The sequence below is a fragment of the Artibeus jamaicensis genome, unplaced genomic scaffold (assembly GCF_021234435.1).
Source record: "Artibeus jamaicensis isolate MK-2021 breed Jamaican fruit bat unplaced genomic scaffold, CSHL_Jam_final contig_497, whole genome shotgun sequence".
Taxonomy (NCBI): Eukaryota; Metazoa; Chordata; class Mammalia; order Chiroptera; family Phyllostomidae; genus Artibeus; species Artibeus jamaicensis.
The window spans coordinates 776,957-790,710 of NW_026521863.1; the positions used below are offsets into that span (position 1 = coordinate 776,957).

At 62.3% G+C, this 13,754-nt stretch overlaps 1 protein-coding gene across 2 annotated transcripts in view; it reads right to left on the minus strand.

Moving 5' to 3' along the window:
* Positions 1-611: 611 nt before the first annotated feature.
* Positions 612-13,754, minus strand: part of SMOC2 (SPARC related modular calcium binding 2) — a 76,930-nt gene continuing 63,787 nt past the window's right edge. For both annotated transcript variants that reach the window (XM_053668677.1, XM_053668676.1), the window contains exons 9-13: positions 13,121-13,203; positions 8,883-8,982; positions 7,071-7,345; positions 2,961-2,998; positions 612-754 (exon numbers count right to left, since the gene is read on the minus strand). In XM_053668677.1, the coding sequence (XP_053524652.1) occupies positions 737-754; positions 2,961-2,998; positions 7,071-7,345; positions 8,883-8,982; positions 13,121-13,203 (514 nt within the window). In that variant the 3' untranslated portion in view covers positions 612-736. The remainder of the gene's footprint in view (positions 755-2,960; positions 2,999-7,070; positions 7,346-8,882; positions 8,983-13,120; positions 13,204-13,754) is intronic.

The following is a 13,754-nucleotide window of genomic DNA, read 5'->3' on the forward strand; positions in this document are numbered from 1 at the left end:
GTGACAATTTCACCTTCCGGGGCTCCGGGTGGTGAGGCCCGAGAGGAAGGGCTGGGCAGTTGTGGCCTGAATACGCTTGCTTTTCCGGCCGTCGGAGCCCTCCCACTGCCTGGGCAGAGGGCCGGCACGCCAGCGCTGGTTTGACTGCCTGGTTAGCGGCACCCACACTTGAAGTGGCAAAGCAGGGGACTGTCCCCCGCGCCCCGGGTCACCAGCCTGCTGCCGTGGCTGCAAACATGGTGGGGAACGGGACCTCGGGTGAGTAAAACAAAGCAGCCAAGTCCCAGAAACACGTAGCCCCAGGCATATGCTCAGTGCGTTCGAGGACGGTGGCAGGTGACGACCTGTAGGGACACAGGAAGTTCCAGCAGGGGCCCCAGGAGGCCGAGAGGACAGTCGGTCTCCATGCAGCGGCCTGCAGTGGGGGAGTACCACCAAGCAGCCACAGGGCCGGAGCCTCGGGGCCCCAGGCCACCACCCTTCATGGGGACGCGAGGAGCCCAGAGAGCACAGACTTCCAAGGTCAAGGGGACCACACGGGGCCTGCAACTTGTCCATGACGCCAGCCCCGCCCTCTTCACAGATCAGAGCCGTCTGCTTGGGAACCTCGTTTCTACTAAGTGAACTGACATTTAAAGTACAAAGTGCAAATACTATGTTTTTGTTTCCGATTTTTAATTGCGTTTTGGTGAGGGATTCTCCCACGCGTCCGGGGCGCCGCGGCCGGGCCCGCCGCTCATCCCTGGTTCCTTGGCTGCGGAGACACAAACAGAGGTGCTGTGGTTAGTCGCCTGCTCACCTCCTGCGGGAAGCCTGCGGCCGCTCTCTGCAGATGAGACAGAACCACGGGACAGGACCAGGAGCAGGCTCTGAAACGAACAGAAGTGACGCGGAAGGGAGGGCACGACCCAGGAAGGAAAGGACACACAAGCGAAAAGGCCGGCGGTTCCGGCCGCGAGGACCTGCAGGCAGCGAAGGCTCCCTGGGCGCTTCCCGACTGGGGACTCCGTTGGCGGCGCCTGACCCGGAGCGTCAGGGAAGTGTGGGGGCGGGAAAGGCCGCGACCAAGCCTGGTCTTGAGAGTGGACTCAGCACGGGGAACGCTCTGCGGAAGTTCCTCCCTCCTCGGATTAACGCACACAGACAGTCTGATGATCTAACTCACGCCTGGAATTTGAGAAGGGCCTCGGCGGGCTCCCACCTTTCCTTCCTTTCTCTCTACACAGCACTTGCCCCTCCCGGGGGCAACGCCGCTGGAAAAGTCTGTGTGAAGCCTCGGGGTCTGCACTCTCTGCCAATTACAAGTGGTTTCGGATGAAAGAAGCTACACGCCGCCTTCCCGGTTTGTTTTTCCAGGTGTGCCCATCCCTGCCGCCTCCGGTGCCCCGAGCTTCTGTGTCCGGACTTAACCGGACGCTGGCTTTGGTCCCCCAAGGAAGGGTACACAGATGCCAAGGACAGAGGGGCCTGTCCCTGGAGCAGGCCAGGGAGGGCTCCGGGGTCGGGACTCGGGGACACAGAGGAGGCCCTGCGGGTCCTGCGGTCACCAGGGCCGGTTCGGGTGGTGCAGGAGGGCCCGGCACTGCGAGGAACCCACCAGGACACCAGCCCGAGGGTCCCGCTCCCATCGCTTCTGAACCTCAGTGGGAACCGAAGAAGCGGCCGAGGGACACAGCTCGCCTTCCGACTAAGTACCAGCTCGCGCCTCTGAGCCTCCCTGCTTGTGACCCCTCCCCTCCCTGGTCACTCACGGAGTGAAATGCGCAGCTGCTGGTGCTGTTCTACACGGCCCACCAATCTCTGCCGCCTCCCACGGCAGCACCACGGAAGCCGCAGCCGGCCCCCACGTCCCGCCCAGACCCAGAGCCGCGGGCTGCAGCGCCAGCCGCTGAGACGCGGGAGGCCCCGTCCTCACACTTGGCTCTTCCCGCAGGGCTGGTCCAGAAGCACTTTGTTCAAAACCTGGACCTCCTGTTTGTCACCTGAGACATGTGACTGACCACACAGGTGTTGGTGACAACCGATCGGTGTGACCAGAGCGGCAATGAGGTCAGGGTGCCCCTCAGACACCCCTGAGAGAGCTGGAGAGCCCCTCGGCCCAGAAAAGCCTTGGAGGGAGGGCAGCGCAGGATGGCCTCCGTGCCTGCTGAGGGCGCCTCCGCGGGGCCCGCGCCTGGAGGGTCCCTGCTCTCTGGCCCGCGTGGCTCTAAAGCGTCGGTGGTCCGCAGTGGGGTTAAAAAGTTAAAACCACACGTCTGCTGAACAAAGAGACCAGTCTTGCACGTCTTTCCGATGAACCGGTTTTCAGTGACACCCACAGTGCGTGGGGGGCGCCGCTGGGCACCCACCACAAACACCGGGCTGGCCCGGGGAGTGCTGGCCTGACTTCAGAGGGAGACCCGGTAAACAGGCCGGCGCGTGGTCTGCGGAAGGGGCTGTCCCAGCCCAGAGCGAGGGGAACCGGTCTGCTCCCATTTCTCTCCCGGAGAACGTTCTAGACCTTGGTGGGTTGTCTCTAACTCAGCAGGGAGAGACCCAGACTCACAGACTCAGGGAGTGTACGGCCCACGGCAGGAGACTGCAGGTCCCGTCGGGGCTGCATGCGGGGCTCATCAGGGCCCTTGGTGAAAAGGACCGGCCCCCCCAGACTCCCGGGGCCTCCCGTCCCTGCCGGCTCCTCAGATAAAATGTACGGAAAGCAGCGTGAACCTCTGGAGGACGGCTGGACACAGCCATTTATGGCTACAGAACAAGAGGACTCAGGCGGCTTCCTAGAAGCAACTGAAATTTGAAATATTAAAAAGAAAACACTAAGGCAAAATGTCTCGGGTGACTTAGCCTGCAGGCTGCTGCCGGGACCCCGGGAGGTGCCTCTGGGTGTCCTTCTGAGCCTGCGGAGCCGGAGTCGTGACTGCCCACAAGTCGGCCCCCAAGTCCCGAAGGTTAGAACCTGGACTCACCTGTCTGTTAGGAGTGCTCTCCGAGTTTCCTTTAGGGGCTGGCGAGAGAAAGAAAGGAGACATTAAACACGGAACACTGCTCCTCTCGTGAAAGGTTCGGGACAGTTCTTCCGGGAGGGGCCGTCACCCCTGGGAAGCCTCAGCCCCCAGCAGACCTGCCCCCAGGAGGACGAGGGAGGGGGCGCAGACCCCGCCCTGCAGCCATTCCAGTCCCGCTGAGGACAGCGTCCGCCTCTGGGGGATGTTTCATTTTACCCGACGTTCCAAAGGCCTGCCTGCCAAGGTGCGGGCCAGCCTTCCCCTGCTGCTCAGGCCCCCCCAACCGGCGGCCCCCACGCTCTGGCTCTTGGTTTCCACTGTGCACTTCCCGATGACCCCCGATGTCCACATCCCTGGTCTCCCCAGTGACCTCCGACTCTCCGTCAGTCTTCCTGGCCAACCCCTCGATGACCCCCAGCTCAGAGCAAAGTCCCTCCAAGGCGTCAGGGGCTCTGTGTCCCGGGCCAGCCCTCCTGGGCCTGGGCTCCTGCTCTGGGCCTCGCTGTCCCCCTGGCCAGACGCTCCCTCAGCACCTCCTTGCACCCCTGACAGAAGGGTCACCTCGTGAGATGCCAGTCCCGCCCCATCAGATGCCCAGAGCTCAGCCCCAATCCCCCACATGCCACCCACACCCCTGGTCAGTGTGCTGCTCTCCCAGACAAACTCAAGAAGAATGCGGGCTCCGTCCGTTTGCCGTCATTTTGCCAACTTTTAGAGCAGGGAGCCCTCTTCAAATATATATATATATATATTTCAACAAATATCTTTTGAACAAATAAGTTCACGGAGGGCAGAGTCTTTCAGCCCAAATGCCTTAATTGTTGACTTCTAGCTACAGGATAAAAAACACAGAGTAAAGAGCAAAGTCATTCCACTTCCAAAGCCCTTGTTCTCCTGCTGTGGTGATGCGGACGCAGCCCCGTGAAGGGCGCAACACAAAGGTACCGAGAAAATTGCAGAACCATTACACACATAGCAGATGAATGGGCTCTTTTTTCAATTGTAGGTGGGGTCATCGTAGCCACTTTGCTTTCTGTGCAGTGACGACTTCCCGGCCAGGGCAGCCATTGGGGCCCCGCTTCCCCCTCTGAAGACCCCTTAGGGCGGCCCCGTGTCTGCCCTGAGACACTCCGGGGGCTCGACAGATGCCAGCATTTCCCTCGGCTCCTGCATGGCGAGCTCGGCCTCCCTGGCCCTGGGAGGCAGCCACGGGTCCAAGGTCAGCTGCAACAGCACATGTCCTGCCCTCCAGCACCCAGGAGAAAGAGAAAGCCTTCGCACAACGTCGACGAAGGGTGCATGCTGGTTTAACGACGCCCAGGGCAGCATTTCACTCCAGGGTCAGAGGTGAATCCCTGTTCAAAACGTACAAGGGGCAGGAACTCGAGGCCACTTGTCCGTTCACACTGACGGGGCAGAGCACACGGTATCACCGTGACCCCGGGAAACAGCCATGGAGGAAAAACCGGGAGGGAAAAGGACCGTTCCCATGCCCTGCGCCCCGTGCCGGGGGTGGGGGCGCGGAGAGCTGACGTCAGAGGGTTTGCTGCTGACGCTGCGCAGACGGTCGGCCTGGAAGCGGTTGGGGCCGGGGACGACGCGGTTGGAAACCCGTCTGGTGTGAGAGGGTCCCCGGCTCTCCCCGGGGGGTCGCCTCAGGGAGCCAGCGGGGCGCGGCATAATCTTTTCTGAGGCCTCTCTTCTCTGGCTTGACCATTTCTTAATAGCTTTTAGTTACTTTCCTTTTTTTATAATCGTGAAAGTTTTGGTGAAACTTTCCAATAACTTCTCTTTGTTGCAACAATTTAAATGAAAATCTTGTGTGACTGCTTAACATACATGTGATTAGAAAGCATGTGTGTGACGCCACTCACATGTAAAAGCGACAGCACACGGATGTGCACATCTGCAGAAATGCTTTTTGGAAAAACATAGATACAGGTTTGATTATGTGAGAATGAAAAGATCGCAGTTACTTGTGCCTTTTGCTCGATTCCTCCTGTTTCCAGGACAAGAACGAATCGCTGCGTGTGAACAAAGTGAGCTGCCGCGCGTGAGCAGACGTGAAGGGGGCCCGGGAACTGGCGACGGCTCGGACGTGCGGAAAGTCCCGAGGGCCCCGCCTTGAACATCCGGGTCTTTCTGACTTTTCACTGATTCACACGGGATAAGATCACACAGGACAAGAAAAAATTACTGCTAACCAGACTGAAAAAAAGTAGGAAAAAACTTACAAAAGTTTGCAGGGAAAGTAAACGGGTTCCGGGCCCAAGGCTCACTGTAGACACAATAACCACTTTAACAAGTTCTAGCTCATCTGGTGGGGGGGGGCACAGATGATCTTCTCAGGTCCTGGCAGGACAGCAAAGATCAGACCCAACGGCCCCCTCTCGGGGACCTGACGGAGGTGACAGCGCTTCTAGTGAGTGACCGTCACAGCCATAGAGACCCTGCTGCCCCCGTCCCTCCCTCAGGTGCACAGATGCCCTGGGCCCAGAGGATGCGGCCCCAGAAGCGAGAGGACTGCCTGCACCACCTCAGGGCGGCCGCCGCCCCCGAGGACCCGTGGGCCCTCGCCGTGCTCCATTCTCTGCATGTAAACGCTTCCCCCGCCCAGGCCCCAGGGAGGCCAGTGTTGGGGGTGCCTGGCTGGGAGCAGAGGGCGCAACCCAGTGACGCATGGGGCACAGCCAGAGGGACCGTGCTCCTCTGTGGCCCCTGGAGATGCAGCATGACCCATGGAAGACAGCAGGTGACGCCCGGCTCAGCCACCAGGGCTCACGGGACAGTCCCCGTCCCCGTCAGAGCCCTGTGTCACCTCCACACTCACGGTGCAGACAGCACCGGCCCAGCATCCCCTCCTGGCCTCCTCCCTCCGGGGGGCCCGCCGGCTGCTTCCTCAGGTGCCCACAGACACCCAGAAAGTGCCCATCACTGCGGGGTCTGAGCCTGCCCCGATCAGAGAGCTGAGGAGCAGGCCCCTGCGCAGGACAGAGGTGCTGAGCTGTCCTCCTGCCAGCAGGCGGCGTGGCCACCCCACTTGGGGGGCGAGGGGGCGGCTCCACACTTGCCCTTGGCCTCCAGGCCAAACGTGTTGAGGACAACGCAGGGCACAGAGGCCCCGCACACCTGTCTTCAGGTACAACGTGCCATTGCCCCAGTGACCTTGTCACCAAAAAAGGAGCAAAAATGTCCCACAGCTACACACACCTGGCCCGGAACCCATTCCGTGGCACCGTGTGGAGGGACCAGGAGGACAGGTACGGGGACACAGGAGCAATGAGGAGCCACCACGGGCTGCCTTCGGGAAGCCCGGGCCTGGGTCGGACACGAGGTCCCTGCCCCAGAGCTGAGCTGGCAACACAGGACACCCAAGGGGCCCGGCACCGCGGAACCTGCTCACACACGCCGCCTCGTTCTGCCCTGCGACTGCGGCTGATGCTGGAATGACAGATGAGGTGGCAGGGAGGGGAGGGGCCCTCCTTCTGTTCACACGAGAAAATGAGACCTGTCCCCATGCGGTGCAAAGTGGCTCTTCCAGCGTCCCCAGCAGCCAGCAGGCAGCACTTCCCACATGTCACTGCTGGGGACGTTTGGGACCACGAACCAGAAGGTTTTCCCTTGGTGACAGTTGGCTACTTAGGCCAGGCCCACTGAAAACACACTCGGCCGTGAGGGAAAGTGCTAACGCGTGCCCTCCACAGGGGACAGGTCACTGCGCACACGGGAAGGACCTCGCTGCTCGCGACCCGGCCGGCCCCTCAGGCTGTGGGCCACAGGCGGAGCCAGCCAGTCCTGGCTGACGGTTCCAGGACAGGGCCGCAAACCTCGAGGCCGCCGCCTTTGGACAGGTGGCCAGCACAGCAGGAGAACTAAGAGGCTTGTCCTTGGCCCCACCCCTGCCACCCCCATCCCTCCTGCCCGGGGGCCCCCAGGGTCTCTCCCTGCTCTGTGGACAGATGTCCTGCCGGTGCCCACACCCCTCCACCTCAGGCTGTGGGTCGACCTTGGACTGGGGGCGGCCGACACACAGGCCTGTGGCCCGGGCGCAGGGGCAGGGGACGGACTTACTGTGCCTCTTCCGGCCGCCGGCCTTGGCCTCCTCCCTTGCCACACCCAGGCAGCCCATCAGCTCGTGCACGGAGAGGGACTTGTCGTTGTTCACGTCACAGTACTCCACAAACTTCTTCACGCACTTTTTGGGTTTGGATTTTTTCCGAAGGAATCTCTTGAAGGGCTTGATCTCCTTCTTGCCAATGTCCCCACTGGAGTTCTTGTCGAGGAGTTTGAAATACCAGTGGACCACCCTCTCCTCCAGCGTGTGGCTGGGGTCGGGCTCCGAGAGCCTGGAAGGACAGCGGAGGTCAGGGGCGCCGGGCCCGCCGCCCCCACCCTCGTCCGCCCTCGGGAGGCCACCCTGTGCGCCCCAGAAGGTCCCGGTGCCTGAGCCTGCCTGGACTTGCCATTCGAGGTAGCGTGTATTTAAAAGTAAGTCAGAGAGAGGGATTCAACAAAAAATTTTCAAGCTGGTTTCCAAGCTGCAACGGCACTGACTTTGCACGTGCCAACTACGCGCTCGGCGGTGGCCAAGTGTGGAGGATAAAAGCAGCCTTGTCCTCGGCTCTGTGGGCCGAGGCCCTGGAGGGTCAGCTCGCACGTGAAGGACCCGCCACCCGGGGCCCCGAGGGTTTCTCTTCCTTCACACGTGGGTCACTGTGCTACAGGGACAATGGCAGGTGCAAATGAAACACACCTTGAGTGGCAACTAGACGTTTTCCCTTGAGTTAAAAAAGATCTCTCTTCTACAAGGCCTGGGTTTGAGTCAGGGTTTGAAAACCATCCCAAATGTTAAGGCCCTGTCCCCAAGGGACAGTGAGGGACCATGAAAAGTCTCCCATCTCCCGTCGGGGCCGCTGGGCTCTGCACTCTGCTGGCTGGGGGGCCCCGTGCGCCCCTTTGCTGGGAAGAGGGGGCTCAGCCCCCAGGGGAACAGCTCCCGGGCGCAGCCGAGTCCCCCCAGGCCCGCGGACCAGCCTGGGTTTCAGCCTCGCACCCGAGCGTCTTTCCAAGTCAGTGCAGGAACCCGCTTTAAACCTGGGTGACTCGCGCCTCTGCAAGTTTAACCTGCTGTCCTCTTACGACGACCTGCATCGTCACTGCCTGTGTGTTTTCTGGACTCTCGGGCAAAGGGACAGAGGGAGGCAGGGACAGGAAGCCCAGGTCCAGGAGAGGACACAGGGGCGTGGGGCTGGGGGCGGCAGAGAGGACCAGAGGCGTGAGGGTCTCCTCCAGAAAACGGCCCCTCGCCCTGGCCATTAGGGGGCAGGAGACAGACAGACAGACGCCTCTCAGGATGTGAGAAGCCCGCCCCCGGGGGCGTCCCAGGCCCTGGGAGGGAATGTGTCTGGTTCCAGAGCCGGGGTCTGAGTGGGGTCGGGTCAGGGACCACCACACACAGTCAAGGTGGCAGTTCCAGGTTATACCTGAGGCTTCCCACAAAAAAACACGCTTGGAGAACTTTAAATGGGACGCTGTCATAGCGGTATTTCCGGTCCAGCCCACGGCTCTAAAGTGCCGTCCCAAAGTGCCGAGCATCTGAATGAGGGCTCCCCATCTCCTCTGCTCTCCCACCTGTGCCTGCAGGGACCCCAGGAAGCCCCGTGTCCCCGACAGGACAGTTGATGGTTTAGTCACATGACAAAACCCACCACGGGAGGCTCCTTCCCTTTGGGGACAGACCTCTGCGCCCGCCCGCCCCGCGTCCGAGGCTGCCGACCGGGCCCCAGACAGCCAGGGGCCAGACGGGGACGCTCGCTCCCCAGGTCTCCTCCTGCTGTGACGGCATCTTCCCAGCCCCTCGCGCTGCAGTCGAGTGCCACAAACCTGCCGGAGGAGGAGGGGTCGGAGACGGCGTGGACCATGTCGGTGGACAGCGCGTCCAGGACACTCGTTAGAAACTCGTTCTTCTTGGCACCAGGACAACCTGGAGAAAACCGAGCACAGACAGCTGTCAAGTCCCAGGGACGCACAGAGCGAGACCGACCTCGCTGTGGCGGAGACACCTGGGAACTTGCTCACGGGAGGCACGCGGGCACGGTTCTCCACAGTGCCCTTCACACCTGGGTTTCTGTCATCGTCCCCCAGGTACGTGGTGGCCACCGAAGCAGGTGCCCCTTCGGGCCGGCTTCCATGTCCCCAAACACACTCATCAGAAAGCCACTAAGGCTGGTCTTGGCGGGGGGACGGAGAGCTGAGAGGGAACAGAGTTCCACCCCCCAGGAGGAGGTGACGGTCCGCGGAGAGAGCCCACTGCCACCAGGACAGCGTCGCTCTCTGACAAGCGTGACTCTCGCTGGCTCTTCCCTTGGGAAGAAGTGGGAGACGTGAGCCTTCGGGTGTGTCACGGCTGATGGTCTGACGCCCCGGAGTTTCCCATGGCCACCCTGTGCCCTGGCTCTCAAAGGGGACGGTGGCCCTCATCAGGACAACTGAGTCCCCAAACGCAGTGGAGCACAGTGCCTTGTTAAAAATGATACACGTTAGCCATAAACCAGACCACGTTTAAACCAGGCATGTGTCTAAAACCTTTAGGACTCGGGCGCTGAAGGAATCGGAATCGACCAAGTTTAACCTACTGCTATTCCGCTGGCCCTGCTGAGCGTGGCCACCTCGCGGCCATGCACACCCCCAGGTGGCCGGCTCATCACAGCCGTGTCCCCTTGGACACAGAGCGGCCCTCGGACCCGGACCACAGGGGAGGCCAGCTGGGGGCCATGGGGCCCGGGTGGGACACAGCCGCCAGGTGCCTGGCGGGAAGCACTCCGCTCCACTCCCCGCCCGGGTCTGACCCGTCAGCCCCCATCGGCATCCCCGGGCTCTGCACCACTCTGCGGTGGTTTTGCTGCTAAAAACACATTTTCCTCCTCAAAGTTCTGCCCACAGATTAAATGCAACCCACAACCTCTGGGTGAAAACTCTGTCTTGTGACTCCACTGTCATCTCGTCCTCTGCACCTTTGAGACGCCGCCATGCCCGCAGGTCCAGGCCGTGGCCTTTGAAGGGACGAGGACGGTGGGGGCCCTGTGACGCCGCACCTGGGCTGCCTGCGGGGCCGCTCACTCCGCCCCAGGAGGGCAGCGGGCACGTGCCGGCACCCACGCAGCGTATGGCAGTAAAGCTGAGCTTCAAAGGAAGGTGAACAAAGTGGACGCAGAGACGAACCTGGGCGAAGCAGCCCGGCGGGGAGGGCGAGCTGGGGGCCTGCTGGTGCCCACATGGGCCTCCAGGGACACCGCAGAGCAGGGACAGCTGGCCCGCGGCACCTCCGGAAGCCACGTGGGGCCCACTCGGGCGCAGCCGAGGCCCCGGTTTCCGGGACTCGACTTCCGGCCCAGCAGAGCCCGGGACACTCCCTGGTCCTGGTTCTTTCGAGCCCGCTCCCTCAGAGCTGGCCTTCTGCCCGACCGACGACGCTCGTCCCCCCTCTCGCCCCCGCCCCCGCACGCATCTCCTCTGGGCCGCAACCTCCGGCTGGCCTGCGAGGTGCCAGGCGCGGGTCCCCAAGGCTGCACGACGCCGCCCGCACCCCGGGGGCGGAGGAGGAGGTTTGCTGTCTTCCCGTCTTGCTGGGCAGGAGGCACTCAGAGGTCTAATAGGAACAGCGAACTCTGTCTGTCTGTCCGCCTGTCTCTCTATCGATCAGGTCACCTCCCCACATAAAAAGTTCTGATTCTTTGTGGCTCCCGCTATGTGCCCTAAAATCAGCCACACCCCTGGGTTTTGGTCTCGGTCCAATGATACCGGTCCATCCAGGGTCGTCGGAAGGAGAAACCTGCCTGGCATCTTTATCCGTCCTTCCGAGTGCTCCCTGCGGAGCTGAAGGCAAGGCCACCGCACCGGGGACCACGTGGGGCCCAGGGACACCCGGTGAGGGTGGGGTCTGAGGACGGGACGAAGGAGCACAGCCCCAGGAAGCCCAGTCCCGAGGACGCACGGGTGCCCGGAGAGGCCGGGAAGGTGCAAGGGTGCATGGGGCGGGGGTGGGGGTGGGGAGCCGGCCCAGGACGGAGGCCTCGCTCACCTGGGGGTGGGTGGGCAGAGACGCAGAACACGGGAGCAGAGGGAGCGCGGACGGGCGGCGGGGGATCTGGGCACAGAACAGAACAGAGCAGGACAGAGGTGGGGAGGGGGGCAGGTGGGGTGGAAGGCCTCCCTTTGAACTTCACCACACCAGGGTCGGACTTCTCTTGAGGTGATTCGATAGCCCTGCACAGGGGCTTACGGGGCGTTGGGACCTCAGGAGCGGCCCGAAGACCCGAGTCTTGGTGGGCGGCCCATGAGGCCGGGTCTTGGGCCCCATCCACCAGGTAAACTGTCGGCCTGGAAGACTGAACAGTCATTTCTCTGCTCACTGCCCTGAGCAGGACGCCAAGAAACCAGGGACGTGTTTGGGGGCGTCGCCAGCCTGTTGTGGAGGCCGAGGGCTCCCGCGGCTGAAGTGCGGAGCAGTGACTCACACAGAGCAGCCGCGGCGGCATGGGGCGCAACGGGGCCGGGAGTACCGCCGGCTGGGCAAGCTGCAGGGCTATTTTGGGAATGGACTTCTCTTTGGGACCAAGAACAGCCTCTATCTCACAGTTATTTTAAGACCTCCTTGTTTTTCCCTAATAAGGATAATTATCTCCCAAACCTCAAAATGATGAAGTGGCCGTGACCGGCGCACTCCAAACACACGGAGCCGCAGAGCACGCTGACCGCCCTTCCCCGAGTGCCACGTGCCTACGGCCTCTGCTTCGTATCTGAGGCACCGCGGGCGGCAGTGTCGCTGCCATGACAACCGTCGGGCCTCCTCTGGGTCGGCGGGGCACGGACCTCTTCACAGTGCTCCCTCCCACCCCCGAGACCTGCAGGGCTCAGAGGGTCCCTCCCTCGGTGGCACATCTGACAGCCAAGCAAGTCGACAATGACGTGACTGTCTCTCAGTGTCAATGACCAGCAGTTGCCACCAGATGAAGGACCACCGGCCTCGAGGTCCAGAATCCCAGCTCGTGCTGAGCACTCGCTAGTCTCGCCCTTTCCTGTTAGGAAACACACCGCCCACCAGGGCTGAGATCCGACTCGGAGGCAAGAGGTCTCCCCAGGGGATGGAGACAGGCCAGGCCCTTCCGGTGGACGCGGAGGGAAAGCGGCTCCCTCCAAGTCCAAGGGTGAGACATCGCGGACACAGAAGGTGCTCAGCAAGGAACCTGCACGGAGTCTGTGTTCACACCTCCCGGGGGGCTCCCACACCCAGGCACAGAGAGCAGCTGTTCATGGCACGCCAGCAGGAGCGCCGCACCGGCAGGGGGGCCCAGGGCAACAGGACCGCGTCCCTGATGGATTCCAAGAATCCGCCTCTGAAGGCAGACGGGACAGGCGCGGAGCGGGAAGGGCCCAGACCTTCACCGAGAAAGCATTTCGGGGGAGCAGGGCCTGGGGACGGGCTGCGTGCGGGGCTCGCTGCCCAGACTACGTTCTGCCAGTTCTGTGACCTGCGTGCGGCTGGGACTGCGGCAAGCCCTTCGCTCCTGCGGCTGCTCTGCTGTCTCCTTGCTCAGAAGCAGGGAAACACCTTTACCTGCCAGGGTTTAAAACTGTCACCGTCAGTGGTAGTGCGGACAGTGCGAGAGCCACACGCCCGCCCTGGACAGGACCTGTCCAGACTCTGGAAACCAGGGAAACCAGAATGAAACAAATGGCAACGCGCTTCGAAGCGGCTCGCAGATGCCGTCACCTCCAGCGGGCAATGTCGGAGTCCTGCCTGGACTTCCTGGTGCCGCAGGCGACCAGGCTGCACCTGCCCGCCCGGGCTCAGGCACGGCCCTCACACTGTGGCACATCCTGAATGAGGGGACAGCGCTCCTGCCTCTGAAGTGTTGGGTCGGAGACCTGTGGCTCTTCCAACTTTGCCACCACCGCCGGGGCAAACCCCTGCCTGCCCGCAGGCCCCACGGAGACAGGCAGCAGCCTCCTCTGGGGGACCGCTGGGGACAGAGCCACAGCGGTTCTTCCTCGTCCCCAATCCACAGGAAGCGCTCAGGGGTCCAAGCTTCCCACCCCTGCCCCCACCGCAGCCCACTCACCCTGCAGCTGGCGGCCCCTGTAGACATCCCGAGCCTTGGCGGGGTGGGCCCTGGCCGTGTGGTCACACTTCGGCTGCTTGTACCTACGGGGTGGGGAGGATGGAGGGGAGAAGAGCGGGGTCAGTGGGGTCAAGGCTTGAAAGGGTGTTTTCTTCCATGTCTTGCAGGGCCACAGGGCAGGGCCCCTCCTGGCCCCAGGGGCGACCTTTGTGACCCTGGATGTGGCGGGCATCTCTTCACGTTCAGCAGAACGAGCACACGGCACGGCCACACAGGTCCATCCCAAATTTGGGCCGGAATCGTAGCCCTGAGGCCGATATAAAAACGTCTGTTTGAGTGACACGTCTTCCCCCTTCAGAAGAATTCGGCGACTTGTCGGTCCCGGGCAGACTTGCCACGTCAGGATGTGGAGTAAGAGCCTTCGACCCCAAGTGAAAGTTCAGACTCGGCGTCCACACCCACTGTTGTCCCCTGTGTGAGAGAAGAGCTGTCTGGGTGCCCACCAGACAGCGGGCTCGCTGCCGGAGGGAGGTGGTGTCCTGTCCCTGGGTCACGTGCCCTGCAGGTGACCAGGAAGCAGGGCAGCCTGGCGTAGTGGGAACAGTGCACAATATGATGGCAGATGGACGGGCCC